The sequence below is a fragment of the Thamnophis sirtalis genome, unplaced genomic scaffold, assembly GCF_051295495.1.
Source record: "Thamnophis sirtalis isolate CommonGarterSnake01/CBP01778 unplaced genomic scaffold, rThaSir2_p1.2 scaffold_11, whole genome shotgun sequence".
Taxonomy (NCBI): domain Eukaryota; kingdom Metazoa; phylum Chordata; class Lepidosauria; order Squamata; family Natricidae; genus Thamnophis; species Thamnophis sirtalis.
In genome coordinates, this window is record NW_028261391.1 from 43,978,004 (window position 1) to 43,997,274 (window position 19,271).

Genomic DNA, 19,271 nt, shown 5'->3' on the forward strand with positions numbered 1-19,271 from the left:
TGGACAAGAAACTGAAGTTTATTCATATTAAAGATTCGCAGAAATAAATATTCATTCAGCCCAGAGGTCAATATTTCAACAAGTTTTGGTAGAGAACTTACACTTACTAAATGTCTTCACCCAGATTTCTTTGCTGTTGAGTGACTGTGGCCTTTTGTTTCTTCATTTTTCCTCATGGCAATAAACTTGAAATGTAGCAGCCCTTCAAAATGAAGTTTCTCATAGAAGTTGTAACCATAGGTCTTAACTTTTCATCACTTAAATGTGGAACAGAACCTTAGCAAATGGTGGGGGGGAGGAGGGAGGGGACACATGTGGTGTGTATCAGGAATCAGTGTAAATCAGAAAGGTGTGGTAGGGGGATTTCCTGCCCACAGGCCAAGCTTTCTTACTGGATGTTCTGTACAAGAACCAAAAGTTACAAGCAGGATTTTCCACAGGCACAAAATTAGATAATTTTGGAAAATACTGGGAGTCTTATAACAGAATAACTTATAGACATGAACATATCAGAATCATGTAATAATACAATGTAGATCAATAGCTGGACTTAGTCTAATATATAGGTTGCATTCTGCAAGCATGGATCTATTTATGGCTGTTTTCTCTTCCCATAAATGAATAGTCAAAGTGCTGGAAGGATAACATGTCCAATATTCTACCATTTTGTCATCTGGCTATTGCAAATTCTACTTTCTATTCTTCAAACCATTGTTAAAGTGTGAAGTGTGCATATTATGCTAGGTATGAATTTATTGATCAGCCTTCTCCTGGAAATGGCACTAGTAAGCTCAGCTTCTTAAATTTCAAGAGCCAAGTGAAAAATAAATAAATTATAACATTTTTCTGGAAGCCAGAAGATCTCGGATTGTGAACTGTGAGTTCACCAAATTTTAAGCATAACATCCAATGAAAATGTACCTGAATTATTTTGTTATGCTACTGCTACTTTTCCTGACCTAAGCATTTGAAGTTCTGTATAGGTATCACTTTGCTTCGTTTTTACTTGTTTATGTAAGTCTGGATGTCTTGTTACTCCTAAAGTAAGACATTAGTCTGAATTCTTAGACTGTACAAGATCTAGAGATTCTTCCTAGAGTACTGGAAATGCAATCTTCTGCTGTTTCCTATTTTATGAACATTTTATGATTCCTTTATAAAAATATTCCTTTCTTTATAGTAAAAAGTATACAGAGTATATATATTGTTGTAAGTTCTATGTAAAAGAATCTGGATTTTTAAGATGTATTGCCATATAAGTTAGTTTAATTTTTAGTCACTTGATAATATGTTGTCCAGATTTATTAATGTAGTAATACATTCAAAAATGAGTAAGCATCATAAGATTAAAAAAATTAAAAACACATTGGTCAAAATGTATCACAGGTATTGAGAAAAGTTGATTAAAATATACTGTACAGAGTATTTCTCTGAAGAACAGAGCAATAGATCCACCACACTAAAGCAAAATTGTAATGTCAACTAAAAGATCTGGGACAATAAAATTAAAAAGCACCTTTCAGAAATAAGTCTGCAAAGATTTTAATTTGAATTGGAATCCAGTGGATATATTAAAGTAGTAGTATAATGGGTTACTGTTACTCAATCCTTATTAAAAGTTTTGCAACTGATTCTGTCTGATAGTTAATACCATTTGTAAAGGCAGTTCCACATACAATACATTGCAGAATTCCAAATAGGAGACAAACAGGGCATAGAGAATTGAAACAAGATAATATTTTCTTCATAGGGCTATAGCTGGCATACCAGTTGATAAATTATATTTTGAATTATTATTCCATTTGTGCTTGTATTTAGGAAAAGAAACAGGTAAGCTGCAGAAAACAAAGATGAACTTTTAAGGAAGTGCAATGTAAAAGAGATTTGGTTGCATCTCAAGGAGAGTGGGCAGCAGTCTGCCTACCTATAAGATAGTAAATTATTTGATATACAAAATTAGCTATTACATATTTATGTTAATGGATAAAGAACTTGATAAAAAATGGAACTTTGATGTTATACATGCTGACAGCGGCAAGAATGCTCTATGCACAAAAATGGAAGGATACTTTGATTTCAACAATGGACGAATGGCTGCTAAAGTTGATAGAGTTAGCAGAGATAGCTAAATTGACTGCTTTGATTAAAGAAAAGAATACAATTAAATTTGTTTCTAATTGGAAACCGTTTTACACTTTGAGTTTGAGGTGGAAAAAAATGAAACTTTGATTGGGTTGTGCTGATTAGATAGGTTTGTTGTTATAGAAATTTGTTATAGAAATAAATGTACAGTATATTATTATATAAATGTAAAAAGTCAAGATTTTATGTTATTACCTCATTCTGTTGCACCAAAAGGAATTGGAAGTCAATGCTTTTCTTTTTTCTTTCCCCCCTTTTCCTATGTTTTTTCTTTCCCCATTATCTTCAATTTTTTTGTATTATATTTTATATTTTGATAAACTAATAAAATATTTGACCAGAAACAATTGTAGCAATTTACTTAATAATTGTTGCAAGAAGGAAAATGGGGCAAAACTCACTTAACAACGATCCTGCTTAGCAATGGAATTTTGGGCTCAATCATAAGTTGCTGACTACTTGTAATCCATTATAATATAGTTGCTTTAAAAAATAGGCCAGCATTCCTATCACAATCTCCTCAGTTCATATTCAATGTGATATCTTATGTAGGGGCTTTAATTTGTGAAAAGATAATTGAAACTGTGGCAGTGGAAATATTATAAGTTCCCTTTCAAAAGGCTAAATATTTGGAAGTTGATTCCCCCCTCCCCCCCGCCCTTTCTTAAAGAGTACTATGTTAACTTTTGGGATTTTCCAGTAATGAAAAATCAAATATGTTGGTATCTGTTAGGAAAAGTGTTTTACTCTCTATCTCTTATTGATGCTTTTGCCAAATTTTCATACAAATGATCAACACAATACAATACAATATTTTTATCTGTATTAACACCTTGATTTGTTTAATGGCATATTATAGTGTGACTTTTTTGGTCAACTTAAAGAAAGGTATGATTTATCTAAATCTATGTCAAAAATATTTAAATATTTTAAAATCTTTTTCATTGTTTACAAAAAGCACCCAATTAACTGAGCAGAAGATTGTTTAAAATCCTTACAATGACTCAACATATGCATGAATGCAGTAAGCACAGTCTAACAATTTCTTTTCCATTCACTCATTCGGAGGTGAGAATTCATCTTATACAAAGGAGCATGTATATATTTTATTCTTTAGAACGATTCTGACAGAATTGTTAAACCTCATTTGAAAAACTAGCTACAAGTTCTGTTGATTGGAAAAGAGCCATAGGTTCCCATTGATATCCACGGGTTTGAACATATTTGATTCTTTTAAATCCAAAGATTATACACTGAAATTAAGTAGTTGTTACTCAGCATTCTGTCTTTTTGCTCCATATTTTTTTTCTGAAAAGTAGTGAAATTTTTTTTTTTGAACTTTGAACATTCTCATAGATAGAAAATATAAGCTGTTTGAACTCATGAGGTAAGCAAGGCTAAACTTTATTTTTTAAACCAGTAGATTGCCTATAGTAGGTCTGATTCACAAGCTACTCTGTGTTGTGATGTCATTTATTTAAAACATTTTTTCTGAGAGCATAGCTATCTTGTCTATTCATTTTGGCTGAAAAATGTGCAAACAAAGTGGCCATTTTTATCCAAAACCAGTGTCTTTTGTAAAAGGTCTCAAGTTCCATGAATGCAAATATCAACTATAAGCAGATCCATGCTTTCTGCTTATCTCATCACCAGTTCAGGCTACTCACTGATTCCTGAGTGCAGGAATAAATGATGCGATCTTCTTCCAAGTCACAACTGGTTGAAAATGTATCCCCATTTTCTGTTTTCCTATTTTGATTTAAAACGGCAAATTTCTGACCTGAGCCATCCTTATTCTGCCATTCAGAATAAATGACATCCAGGACTCTGTTCCATTCTAATAGCAGGCCCACCTCCAATTAGATGAAGTTCTTCTTATCTTCTCCCATCCAGCAGCTGGTCACTGCCTTTACTGCAATGTTTTCTACATTTTTAAAAATAATCTTATGGTTTATCTAATTATCGTGTCTTAAGTCAGTAAACTATCATTTTTTGAAGCTCATGCTTCATTCAAACCTCTCATTTTCCATTGGGCATCTTTTTGATTTCTCCTCAGGCTGGATGAAGTGTTCTAGCCTTGCTTTCTCATTATCTGCACAGCAAAGTTTCTCTCCCTTTCCTTTTGTTTTTAATATATCTATAGGAATGTTGCTTTTTTGTTTATATGAAACTGAATTATCAGTCATTCCTTGTTGCAAAGTTTCCATGGTCCTTGACTAATGACGAGTCCACTTAGCAACTATTCAAAGTTACAACAGATTCTGAATAAAGGACTTATGATTCAGATTCAAAGTTCTGAGGGCTAGTTTCCCATGCAGTCATGTGACCATATTTAGGATGCACAACAATTGGTCTACATTTATGGCCATTTGCTGCAGCCAATGGTTATGTGGCCATATTTATGATATTTTTGCCAGAAACTGGTATTTGATACTGGCAAAATCTGCTCCATAGCAACCAATGGGTTTGCTTCAGGGGTGAGTTCCAGCAGTTCGCTTGTGGGTGCGTCCCATGCACGCTGTGCATGCATATGCAGTGCATTAAAATTGTTCTTTGCATATACAAAAGCAAAAGACAAGATGGTGATGCCTACAGAGCTGCCAGGAGAACCGGTTTGGGGGCATGGCAGGCCTGGGTTGCTGCTGGTTCCAGCAACCCAGGCTGCCAAACCACTACCAGTTCAGCTGAACCAGTCTGAACTGGTTTGCTTAATGGTTGTGGCATTCACTTAATGTCCACTGAAAAAAATATTGTAAAATTGGGCTTTGTCACAACTTACAACTAAAATTATGGGCTTAATTATGGTCGTCAGTTGAAGACTATCTACACAGGAAAAGATAAGAACCAAAGAACAGCATTTTCCCCTGTTGCTTTGATTATTGTAGCATCAGAGTAAACAGGGAGACAAAAGTGTGGAATTACCTGAAGTCACTCTTGTTCTGTTTCTTCCCCAGAAATGTGAAAAATGTCATAGAAATATTAATTCCTGAAAAATAACTTTATCCATAATCTGCACTGCATTGATATTGATATATTATGTGATAAAGGTGAATGTGTTATTATTTTTCCTCTTTCAGAGCAATGTAGGGAACAATATACAATAAAAGGAATATAATGGCAGGATTTAGCTTTATGACCGATAAAATGTTCCATTAATTCTAAAACATATTTTCTAACACATCAGATGTCTGATTGAAAGTATTTTAAAGTAATATTTACCTTGCAGATTTTAGTCAGATAAATTTAAAAACATGAAACTATCTAGTGGAATTATTTACTCCAAAGACTGAATGATACTGGTATCAGTTTTAAAAATCACTAAAGTTTTTATTAGTACTCCAGAATATCCATCCAAAGTTAGGATATATACACTTAGCATGAAAAAGTAGGATTTTTTTTAAAAAAAGAATACATTTTGAACCAAAAATGTGTTTCCAATAACAGAACTGAACTGAGCTCGTAATCCATTCCACATAAAAATCTACCCCTGGTTACTCTGCTTTCTTGATTTTAACAATCTAATTAGCTAGAAAAAAAATCGCTTTTTTTTTTGTGCTTTTGTTAAAAAAATAGAGTCAGAAATTCTTATAACTGACTGTGGAATGATCCAGAGATCTGTTAGCTAATACCAATCTATATTCCACCTCCTGCTTGGCGTACTTGCAAATAGCAGTCAAGAATCTGAGTCAGAAATTTCTTTTGTTCACAGTTGTTAGCTGCTAATTTCCTAAGTGAAGATATATTGTGGAGATTTGACTTGTAAAATTATACTCTACTATCAAGCTAACAGCTGGTCACTGCCTTTACTGCAACGTTTTCTACATTTTAAAAAATAATCTTATGGTTTATCTAATTATGGCCTCTTAAGTCAGTAAACTATCATTTTTTGAAGCTCATGCTTCATTCAAACCTCTCATTTTCCATTGGGCATCTTTTTGATTTCTCCTCAGGCTGGATGAAGTGTTCTAGCCTTGCTTTCTCATTATCCGCACAGCAAAGTTTCTCTCCCTTTCCTTTTGTTTTTAATATATCTATAGGAATGTTGCTTTTTTGTTTATATGAAACTGAATTATCAGTCATTCCTTGTTGCAAAGTTTCCATGGTCCTTGACTAATGACGAGTCCACTTAGCGACTATTCAAAGTTACAACAGATTCTGAATAAAGGACTTATGATTCAGATTCAAAGTTCTGAGGGCTGGTTTCCCATGCAGTCATGTGACCATATTTAGGATGCACAGCAATTGGCCTACATTTATGGCCATTTGCTGCAGCCAATGGTTATGTGGCCATGGTTTATGATATTTTTGCCAGAAACTGGTATTTGATACTGGCAAAATCTGCTCCATAGCAACCAATGGGTTTGCTTCAGGGGTGAGTTCCAGCAGTCACTACTGCCGGTTCGCTTGTGGGTGCGTCGCATGCACGCTATGCATGCATACGCAGTGCATTAAAACTGTTCTTTGCATATGCAAAAGCAAAAGACAAGATGGTGATGCCATCCAATTTCCTAAGTGAAGATATATTGTGGAGATTTGACCTGTAAAATTATGCTGACTCTACTATCAAGCTAACATTTTGTAAATGGATGTTAGGTTTAATATCCCTCAGTTATTGTGAATGAGAAATAGAACTAGAGAATAATATTTTTAAAGATGCAACTGTTCAACAATTATATTTTAAACTAATAAATTGTATTAAAGCATTCATGTGAGAACAGGATCTCTTTCTAAGGAATTCAGAAATTCTAGAGCTTGCGAATGGGAATAGTCCTTCTTTTCATTAAACTCGACATACCTAGTTCCAGAAACAGTTCCTCATATGTTTTGGCCTCCAGTCCCCTAATCATCTTTGTTGCTCTTCTGACTTGTGACTGTTTTTCTCCTTTATGACCACTGCACCATCCTCATGACCACATGATCAAAATTTGCTTGGCACCTGGCATATGTTCATGATAGTTGCAGTATCCAGGATTATGTGATCACCATTTGTCACTTTCCCAGCTGGTTTCCAACAAGCAAAGTGACCGGGAAAAGCCAAACTTGCTTAATGACTGCATGGTTCACTTAACAACTGCAGTGACTCACTTAACAACTGTGGAAAGAAAGGTCATGAAATGAGGAACCATCTTGGTTCGCAATGGAAATTTTAGGGTCAATTGTGGTTGTAAATCGAGGTCTAGCTGTATAGTATATGGAAATAATCCCAGTCCCTTAAAATTGAAGTGTGCTTGCCTTGCATTCTAAACAACAAAATATCCAACCATTTTTTTCTTAAATATTTTAAGCAAATGTTGTACAAAATCTCCCAATGCAATAAGCTTAACACTGTATCCTGAAGTGTTGGAATATAAAAACTGTCTCATTCACATCGTATGTGAAAATAGCAATGAATTTGAATGTATGACTTTAAAACTAAGTTTGGAGCTATTGTTTATTAGCCAATGTTGCACTCTATTTTATACAAATGCTTCCGTATCAGAAAACACCCATGTTCTTCTATTCCAGACACCTGTAATGATCCCAAAGGACAGCTATTTGTCTATGACCTTCTATAACAAATTCATGGCTTTATACAGAGATACAGTAATATCAACACCCAACTCTGCTCACTGGGTAGTTTCAGATAACTGCTATTTGAGGAGAAGTTTTAGAAGTTACTTGCAATCTTGTGGCGAGTTTGCTGTTTAATCTGCTAGTTTTGCAAAAGGAGAAACTACACAGCCGTAAAAATAATTCCTGTTGCTCAATGCAGCTGTGCTGGGCTGCTTTCCTGGCACGATTTGGAAGATATTTGGTCACAGTAGATTAAATATGAATAAGAGAGCCAGTTTGCCTAGTAGTGGTTCAGGCACCAGACAAGAAATCAGGAGTTTCTAGTCCCATTTTAGGCATGAAAACCTGGTTGGATGAAATGAGGCCAGTCACTCTTTTTCCCCCTTCTTTCCTTCCTTCCTCCTTTCCTTCCTTCTTTTCCTTCCTTCCTTCTTTCCTTCCCTCTTTCTTTCCTTTCCTTCCTTCCCTAACTTTCTCCCCCCTCCCTTTCTCTGTTGTGGGGAGTCGGAAGGAGCATTAGATCTGCTCACCGCCTTAAAAGTGGGATTTTTAAAAAATGGCTTTAAAATGGCTTTCGTTGCTTGAAATTGGGTGCTCCGTTTGGGAGGGGGATGCAGGAGGTCCAAATAAGAGGCGGGCTCAGCCTCTGCAAGCAGAAGGAAAGGCAAGAGTGGGGGGGATGGGACTTCACTGGCAGTTGCAAAGCAGCCTTCCCCTGATTGCCTTCCCACAACGCCCCCCAACCCTTTCAAAAGCCACCCCCATTGCCAGCCTCTCCCAACCGGATCCCCACCTGCCTCCTCGCTGTGCTGCCGCCGCTGTCCCTGCAGAAAAACGGCCCATGTTGGCGCGCGCACGCACAGGAGGGGAGGGAGAGAAACCACTGCCCTCTAAAGGCCACATTGGGAATGACACTTCAGAGAAATAAAAACTTTTTTACGGCGTCCTTTTTAAAATTGATTTTCTTTCTTTTGGAAAATCGGGATTTTTTGAACACGCCGTGGGACACGGGACAAATGATTAAAAATTGTGACTGTCCCGCCTAAATTGGGACGTCTGGTCATCTTAATTTACCCGCCTGTTTTTTTCTAATGTCTTTTAGAATTACCATGGCCTATTAGTGTCCTAAAGTCACTGGAATAATGATTAAACAATACATTATTAGGAGATTTTTAAAAGCACAGGACAAATAGACAGCTCAGAGAAAGAAAAATGAGTAATTAAAACAATATTTTTGGCAAGGTTAAAAAAAACTGTTTATAAGGAAATAATCATTTTACTATTTTAGAATTAATTGTAAAAGATAGTTTAAAACATATTAGAGAATATAGTAAACGTTAACTCAGTTGAAGAGGCTTTCATCCCTTTGCAAACTAGCCAGTGAACTGCTGAGGTTAAGCCCGCAACAAACTGAAACAAGCAAGAACACCCGTAGGCACCATAACGTGAAAGAATACTCTGGAAATGGAAGAGAAAGATGAACTTCAGTCACTTTGACAGTGAGTTGGGGATTAACAGAGGCAATGACATCAATTTCTTCCCTCCAACAACAGTTCCCTGCCCATTCCGAGGTGCCGAGGTGGCGCAGTGGTTATGTTCAGCACTGCAGGCTACTTCAGCTGACTGCAGTTCTGCAGTTCGGCTGTTCACATCTCACCAGCTCAGGGTTGACTCAGCCTTCCATCCTTCCGAGGTGGGTAAAATGAGGACCCGGATTGTTGTTGGGGGCGATATGCTGACTCTGTAAACCGCTTAGAGAGGGCTGAAAGCCCTATGAAGCGGTATATAAGTCTAACTGCTATTGCTATTGCTATTCTGCAATGGGGCAACTGGGTGGCTCAGATAAGCTTTCAGGGTGCTGTAATATACAAGTTGTAGTACATTGTGGTTTATGGTATAGCATTTTCTTTAAATCTAACCTCTTATGCAAGGGTCATGTTGATCCAAGAATGTTGTTGCTGTTGAAAGTCCTCAGGATTCCATGGAGTAATGGCTTCCAACAATCCATACACACTGACCCATTTAATTTCCAAAAGTAATTACTTTTAATATTTATTTTCACTATCGTATTGAAATGCTTTGTTCTGTATTTTACATTGTAATTTTTAGCCACCTTGGAATATTTAATTGTGTATAACCAAGCAAACAAATAAATTTACTAAATAAGGTATAATATTAAAATTGAATAATAAAATAATAATCTGGATTTAGTAATGTTTTGCTTGTTAGCTTTCTTTGGCCATAGCTGTTTATTTAAACAGGTTTTCAAAATATATTGAAGATGTAAGCTTTTTAATTTCTAGGGATTTTCAAAGAAATAAAAATGATGGGGGACAAAATTGTCATTTATTTTGCACATGAATTCAGCTGCATCTGAATTGGGAAAAATAGTCTAATGAGAATTCAGGCCAGATGTCATGAGTTAAATTCTAATTACAATTTTCATACCTGCCTTTTTTTACAAATTATCCTGCTAGATGAAGTAGTCTTCGAAATTAAAAACTTACACACTATTCTGCAAATTATGAATTGGCCTTCTTTCTCTTAATCTTGTCACTACTGTTGATAAATCTTAGGATTGCATATGGGCTGCTTGTTAATTGATTTGTTTTGCCCACTATATCAGGTTGCTGGCTCATGTTGTCAGGGTTCCAAGTAACACCCCCAACTAAAGAAGATTCCTCAAAGATACATTTTATTAGAGATGTCATATTGGCACAACTGGGAAAACCCGAATCTGAGAGTTCCCACCCAAAAGAAAATCAAAGTTCCATCCCATGCACCCAAATGTCCATCACATGGTCCAATCATTTCAACATCCCAACTTGGAGACAACCCCCAGTCACTCCCATCCAGGTGCAGGCTGAGTGTCCTTGACTCCCATAGAAAAGAATGTTGTTATGGCTAATCCTCCACTCACATCTTCCAATCCCCCCTCCTGTTTTCCCAGGCACTAAATGTGGCAGCCCTGAAGCTCCAACGAAAAAAACTGACACATGTTCAACTTGTGATCCACCAAGACACCCCAGTCTTTTTCCAGATACAAAATAATCTGTTAGGATGGTTTCTTCTTTCAATATTTTATTGAAAGAAGTTTTTATTTATGTTTTAATTGTTATATTGCTTTAATCTTTGCAAATTGTCCATGTACTTGTGGACAGTTATAAAAATAGAAGGAATGGTCTTTTTATGAGCAAGATAAAACTAACTTACTTTATTCAGGAAAATATTAACTTGCGTTAATTCTGGTTTCAAAGCCTTTTACATGTTCTAAGATGGGAACATTTACCAAAACAAATATATACCCTTACATTAAAATAATTACCATAGCATTTCTTAAAGCATTATCTGATTGTTTGCCAAAGTCCAAAATTTGAATCACTAAAGTCTAACAAAATTGGCCAGGACCATGGGCACAATCGTAGAAACATATTTAATGGCTATAACATTTTAAACTAGCTATTTCAAAGTTTTATAACTTTCCATTTACTGACCATCTTGTCTGATGACTAAAAGAGTGAGTTTGACCTCAGCTGGATATCCCAGTTCTGGGGTTGCAGTAAAATACTTCCAGTATTTTTATAAGTAGAAAGGTTTCTGATTAACAAGAAAAGTAATTTAAATTTCTTTTGGTCATTTGATATTTTTCCTAAAAGATTCAATGAAATGTTCAAACTGATTTTTGTAGCAGTTAATATACGTAATTCCTGGAAAAAAATTGAAGACATTCCAAAAGAATGGACAGCTCTGCCTCCAGAGAGCAGTTGTTTTAACAGAATAATGTATTTATCTCAAACTAAATTTTATTCTGTTCCAATACCAGTTTTAAAATGTAGATACATTGATGTGGGATGTACTAGAATGAAGTCTCTCAGTTGAAAAGGAGATCCTCAAATAAAACATTTTAAGGAAAATATAGAACCCATCCTAGCAAAAGTGCAGAAGATTGTTTATATCACTGCTGAAAATGGACACAATTTCCAAACAGAGTTTCACTGTAAATGTCCCAAAGGTATTTAATGCTGAAGTAGTATAAGAACCTTTGAACATGCTACCTTCAAAAAGTCTTACTGTTTTTTCTTATTCTGGCCTTAGAGTTGTACTAGGTAGCCTTTCACTTTTCCAGTTTACGAAGGCTGGGTTTGCATCCTTCAATTAGCCGCAGCTCATCTACCTGCCACATGGGTGTGCTCCCTTCATATGCATCTATGAATCTGCAGTACAAATAACTTCAGAAGAATGACTGTGCATAGTCTTCCCGACTATTCAAAAGTATATAGTAACAAAGTCCAACAGCAATCTTCTACAGTCTGGTCTATAGAAGTAAATCCATATTATTTTTTTTCAAATTGTTGCGTAAGAAGATAATGAGTTCAGGGTATCGTATATGCATTCTAGAGGAGAATGAAAGTATCCATTTTTGGTTTTAAACACAAAACTATTATCTGACACATCCAAACCTGGAAAAGAAATGTTTGCTTTAATTATTGAGAACAAACAAGAACCAAGTTGTGTTTCTGAAACCACTGCTTAAAAGAACGATGTCCTCAAATTTCAGAATCATAAAAACTGAAGAAAAAGGAAGAAAAAATATTTATGCACCAGATAAATATGATGCATAGAATAACCCAAAGCACATATTCTAGTAGATAGAAGCTCCCTGATGATAAGCTCCAGCATGAGTCCAAAAGCTCAGAAGACTAAACTTCTGGTCCCGATGACTGACCCAGATTGGACCTTGCAGCATTATCCTGGGGACACATATATTTGCTTCATCTTATTCATGAATCTTATTCTTAATCTTATTCATGAAGCACCAGAATTAACCTTTCAAATGTTGAATTGCTCCAGTCAGCAGAGGCATAATGAAAGATGCTGAGATTTGTAGATACATAGCATAAGAAAGCTGTAGTTTCTTCATACTGTAATTCCACAACATATTAATCCATGACATATTAACTATTAACTATGATTTACTGAATATGCAAATACCTTACTAAATCATAAACTGCTGCACCCATGTTGGATGGATTTACACAACATGCTAAACAAAATGTACATTGATGTTTATTTTGAGGATTACATGAAACTCTGTAATTGATAAAGTGAAATTTGACTACCTGATTATTATATCATACTACTGCTTCACCATGGACATTGTGTCATGAGTATTTAAAATATTGTTTTTAGAAAAAAGGATAAGCTAAATTAATTTAGCTATACTAGCTTTTTCTGACCTATTATCCATCAGATCTGCTGGACTTTAACTCCCATCATCCATGATAATAGGTATCTAATATATCTGGAGGATAACAGGTTTGCCAAACATGTCTTAGATATTACTCACATTGGATGGATAATTACCTTTCTCAAACATTTTGATTGGGTCAAAAATAACTCTAAGGTTATACTGTGAAGAGTGGCATATGGAAAACCCTTGCCATTTGTGCATGATTTGCAGTTATATTAAAACATGTACATTTCTCTTGTACGTATTTTTGTCCATTTGCACAACATTTAAAATATGGATAGGCAACATAGAATTGGATATGAGAAAGCACACATATGAATTTGCTTTCCATTTCTAAATCACATGTTTTTTCTTCTCCTCTTAGCTTTATGTGGAAGTAGAATAATGCACACGTGGGGAGGTTTTGAAGGGAAGGGAAAAGTAGAAATGATATATATCACAACTATTGGGAAATATGATGTCTTTGAACATAGGATGAGATCAAGCATAACTATTTGCATAGCTCTTTCTGATTTTTCTTATGGCAGCACAACTCCCCATGTGACTTTAGGGCATGTTCAGAAATCATCACTTGTTAAAAAACATCAATCTATTGTCCAAACTAAGGAACTTACTATAAATTATACATTTTTACTATATGAATAAAAGGCCTTGGTCCAGTGCTCCAAAAAAAGGCAGCTCCTGAAGTTCCCTGTCAGATCAAGATTATGAAGTTGCTTGGAAGGATTGTCTGAGGAAAGAGATGGAAACATTTAATTACAATATATTCCAGTTCCAAATGACAACATGAGCATGAATGGATGCAGTTATGAGTTTTAGATGAAGGGCCTCAGTTTCTGTTAAAGGCTCTTCAAAAACTACAGTAGTCCTTGACTTACAACAGTTCATTTAGTGATCGTTCAAAGTTACAAAGGCACTGAAAAAAGTGACTTATGACCGTTTTCCACATTTATGACCGTTGCAGCATCCCCATGGTCACATAATTAAAATTCAGATGGTTGGCAACTGGTTCATGTTTATGATGGCTGCAGTGTCCTCAGGTCATGCAATCAGCTTTTGTGTCCTTCTGACAAGCAAAGTCAATGGGGAAGCCAGATTCACTTAACAACCATGTAACTAACTTAACAAATGCAATGATTCACTTAACAACTGTGGCAAGAAAACTTATAAAATGGGCAAAATTCACTTAACAAATATTTTACTTAGCAACATAAATTTTGGGCTCAATTGTGGTTGTAACTTGAGGACTACCTGTAGTGATATAATATACAATACATAGAAAAAGTGATATAAGTGGCAGCCAAATCAGCATCTTTCAAACTTGAAAAAAAGCTTCAAAAACTGTATAAGAAGCCTATCAATTCTGCAACTAGTAAAGGAAGAACTCAAGGGTCTTCTGATATTTAAAACTCTTAGTCCAATATCATCAGTGAAAATCATCTTGAGAGACAGGAGAAAGAAACCTGAAGCCCAGATAATACTCTGATAATTGAAATCTGAGCCAAACCAGAAATGTAATTTGAGAAAGCATTTCAGAATTGACCCTCTTTAGTTTTCTGGAATGTAAAGGCGGGGGGGGGGGAAGCATTTTTAAACTTGCAAGATTCTATTACTATAACCTAACAATAAAGTAGTATTAATCTTCATGATTTTGGTTTTTTGGGCTGGACTACTAGGAAGGGTTGACAAAAACCTCCACATTCCAGTTGATAATCCCAATCTCTGGGCTCTCAGAGTAACAGGGCAGGGATCCAGAGTTTACAAGCAGCAGTTTCATATTATTCAAAATCCTACCCACTTCCTTGAAATTTAGAGGAGAGATTTAATCCCAAATACATTTTAAGTCTTAATTTATTCTGGCCTTATAGAGTCAATATTTGAGTGAATGTGTCTAATTTTACTGATGAAATGCTAGTCACAATTGTTATACAGGTTGTCCTTGATTTACAACAGTTTGTTTAGTGACCATTCAAAATTACAAAAGCACTTAAAATAGTGACATAACCGTTTTTCACATGAATGACCGTTGCAGCCTCTCCATGGTTATGTGATCAAAATTCGGATGTTTGGCAACAGGCAAGTATTTATGACATTTGCAATATCCCAGTGTCATGCAATCTTCTTTTGCCACCCTCTGATAAGCAAAGTCAATGAGGAAGCCAAATTCACTTAACAACCATGTTATTAATGTAACAACTGCAGTGATTCACTTAGCAACTGTGGCAAGAAAGGTTATAAAATGTGGCAAAATTAATTTAACAAATGTCTTGCTTAACAAGATAAATTTTGGGCTCAAATGCTGGCAAAACGTTCCATTTCTCACCCCATTGAAAAAAGATGATCCTAAACAAAGATGCTGCTCTGTTTGTAAAAGTAGCATCAATAAGACTGAAGAAGAAAGATTTTTTTAAAGGGCCATTATGGCCATGATGGGGCTTGAACATAAATTCTTAACTCTGATCATATTTGCTTCTAGTCTACTGATTTGATAAAACAAGACCAGAAAATAAGGAGGCTCTGCTTGTGAAATGCTATGGTCACCTTTGTTTTTCAAACCTGAATTAGGCACTCTTTGAGACTAGTTTTCAGAATACTGGAAAAACCTCCAAATGTTGGAATCCATTTAATAGATTTTGCCAGATCTGTTTAAAGCCGGGGACCCCAAACTTTTTGATTCCATGGATCAGTGGCACAGGGGTGGGTTGCTGCTGCCGTTGCTTCCGGTTCGCTTTGTGCGTGCCCCAGACGCACACAGTTGACTATAAATTGTTCTGTGCATGCCCAGAACATGAAAAAATAATTAAAAAACAAGCAGTGGCAACCGAGGAACCGGTTCGGGGGCATGGCCAGCCTGCCATCCCTATTGGTTCAGCGACCCACTCCCAATTTCCACTACCGGTTCACCTGAACCAGTGCGAACCAGTAGCAACCCACCTCTGCAGTGTCAGTATTACAGTACAGCAATGTAAAATATTCTTTCACTTTTAAGTTTTTACATAAAATCGTAATCTAGAAGTTCATAACTTGAATATTTTTAAAACCTATTTTGTGGCATATGTTTCTTGCTTTGCAACAATAGGTCACTGGAAAATTTGAAAGGACAGAGTACAGATGTGGAACAAATCATTTTAAAAGTTGTTTTAGGCAAACTTTTCATAAGAAAAAAGGCAGGAATGGCAAGTGGCCAGGTTGTCTTTCATGGAAATAAGTCTAAATAGACTTAATAGACAGGATTACTTGGAAAGAAACTCAGATATGCAAGGTGCTATAAGAATAAATTATCCACAGTAATAATATTATCTGGTTTCAGAGTAAATCTTGACCACTTTGGTAAGTTTGGAAGTTGACTGTGTGACATATATTTTCTTTTCACTTGTGCTGCAGATATTATTCGCAGTGATATTGCATTGGATAAACAAAAAGGCTGTAAGATTGCCCAGCATCCTGACATCATGTTGGAATTACAAAGAGAAAAGGCAGCTCAGATGCACCTGGTTCTTCTCAAGGAGCAATTCTCTAACACCTACACAAATCTAACACTTACAGGTAAGGCTACAAGCTAAGGATAATTATTCCATAGAAATTGTAGTATAATATAACTATTCAAGTTTCATGACAAAAAGAGAAATAAAATTGTTAATGAAAGCCTACTGATGACAGATTAACATGTAACATCAGAGAACTAAGCTAGATTGGAAAGCTGAAAAATTCCCCAGAAGAAGGCAGTGACAAACCATTTCTGTTCTGCTGCCAAGAAAACTGAATGGATCCATCCATAAAGTTAGCAGTAGTTAAGCTTGACTTAAAAGAGAATTTATAGCTTTGGGACCATGGGAAGATTCTGTATAAAGATAGCACAAAGCCAACTGGAACGTTGTACACATTAAAATATGGTCTTGAGTTTGCCTCCTTACTTTGCTGGCAACTTGAATACTTATAATAGAATATATCCAATATTATAGAAAATTCATATTAGAAAAGGACACAAAGGGCAAATTCTTCTATCTGGAGAAACTCATACATTAGTCATAGTAGGCTTGGATGCCTAACAATTTCTCCTGGCATTGTATCAGGAAGACTTGAATTTTGGCTATCTCTTGGGGTCCCTTAGTGGAGCCATGATAGTAAGACTTGTTAATCATTATTTAAATATGAAAGCAAAGTATAATTGCATCAGAAACTTCAGTTTTATGTTCATATTAAATACATTAAACTTACATATTTTTGGAACTATTATGTATTTATTTTATTAAGTTTATATGGTGCCTGTCTCACCAAGGTGACTCTAGTCAGCTTATAGTCATTCAATAAAAATATCATTTAAAACATTAAAACAATATATAAAGACTATACATTTAAAATTCAGTTAAAATTCAATTGACCAACCTGGAGAGGAAGGAAGCAAAGTGAGCCTGGCAAGAAGGTAGAGTCTGTCTAATCCAACTTTAATCAACTCCAGGACACCAATTCCTCATTGGGGCCCCAAGCCGATTAGCAGAGCTAACCTTTTCAGAAGGCCTGAAAGGGCATATGGACCTCATCTCAGGGGAGCAGGATGTTCCAGAGAGTGGGCGCCCTGGCAGAAAAGGCTCTTCTCCCGCCAGCTGAAATTCTTTTACTGACTGGAACCTCAGCATGCCTCTTCTGCCAGCCTGGATAGGACAGACTAATCCTCTTGCAATGAGGCAGCTCCTCAGACAACCTGGACCCATGCCACGAAGGGCTATCAAGGTGATAACCAACACATTGAATTTGACCTGGAAGAAAACTGGTAGCCAGTGCACCTCGCAGAACAACAGTGTAATGTGAGCCACCCTAAAGGCCCCCAAAACTGTTGGTGCAGCTGCATTCTGTATCAGTTAAAGCTTCTGAATATTTTTCAAGGATAGCCAATGTAGAGCACATTGAATAGTCCAACTGAAAGATGATCCGGGCTTGGAGTGGCTGAGCAGAGGGACTCCCAATCCAGGAAATGGGGCAATTCGTGCACCACATAAAGTTGCGCAAAGAGTCTCCTAGCAATGACTGTTATTTGCTCATTGATCAGGATTCATGAATCCAGGAGAACCCCCAAGTTGTGCAATGGATCTGCCTGGGTAGTGCAATACCATCCAGAATTAAAGATGTTAAAGCCCTGGAACCTGGAATGCACCCAAAGCCACTCGATCTTACCATGGTTTAGCCCAAGTCTGATATCCCACATCCAGTCCTCCACAGCTTCTAAGCACTATGAGAGGGCAGTGACAGCATCATATCGGAATGGGACAACTCACCACAGCCAACTCACCACAGTCAAATCACCATGGCCAACTTGCTGCAGGACAACTCATCACGGCCAACTACAGGACAATTCAACAGATAAAAAAAGATAAATTAATTTCAAGAGAATCATGTTAGATAATAATAAAATAAAGTCAATTCAGAAATACAAGAGTTATAATAATTTCAACAAAAATGTGGCCACCAATAATAAAGGTAACTAAATAATACAATTAATACAGCCTTGAATTGTCCTGCAGTGAATTGTCCATGGCGAGTTGTCCTAGACCTGTATCATTTGGCTCAAGTGATATATTCTAAACACATTTTGGATTTCTATTTTAAAAACACTTTAAACAATGTTCTGCATTTTGAAGAATCAGCCCTTATTTCACATACCTTAGATGTAACATAAAAATACATACCTTATTTATTTTCAATGATGGCTTATTTTCAGAAAATGATCTTGGGATAAGTAGATTAATATTTATTTATTTATTTATTTATTTATTTATTTATTTATTTATTTATTTATTTATTTATTTATTTATTTATTTATTTATTTATTTATTTAAAACTTTTATATGCCGCCCAATCCCAAAGGCGGCTTACAAACAAAATATAAAAAACATAAAAACAATACAATTTAAAACAACAATCATCCATCAATTCATTCTAGTCGGGGCCGGACCTCAATAGTGAGGTCAACAGCCCCAGGACTGCCGGAATAGCCAAGTTTTTACGGCTTTCCTGAAGGCCATTAGAGTGGGTATGGTCCGGATTTCCGGGGGGAGCTGGTTCCAAAGAGTCGGAACAGCCACTGAGAAGGGTCTCCTCTGAGGGCCCGCTAGCCGACATTGTATGGTCAACGGCACCCGAAGGAGGCCCAATCTATGGGATCTTACTGGTCGCTGGAAGGTATGCGTCAGCAGGCGGTCTCGAAGGTATCCTGGCCCTAAGCCATGTAGGGCTTTAAAGGTGATAACCAACACCTTGAATTGAGTCCGGAGACCAATAGGCAGCCAGTGCAGTTCACGGAGGATAGGTGTAACATTGGTGTACCTTG

At 36.3% G+C, this 19,271-nt stretch overlaps 1 protein-coding gene across 1 annotated transcript in view; it reads left to right on the plus strand.

Annotated features, from left to right (window-relative positions):
• The window catches only part of HPSE2 (heparanase 2 (inactive)), a 144,426-nt gene that overhangs the window by 6,716 nt on the left and 118,439 nt on the right, over positions 1-19,271 (plus strand). The window contains exon 3 of the mRNA XM_087725702.1: positions 16,331-16,492. Coding sequence (XP_087581828.1) covers positions 16,331-16,492 — 162 coding nt within the window. The remainder of the gene's footprint in view (positions 1-16,330; positions 16,493-19,271) is intronic.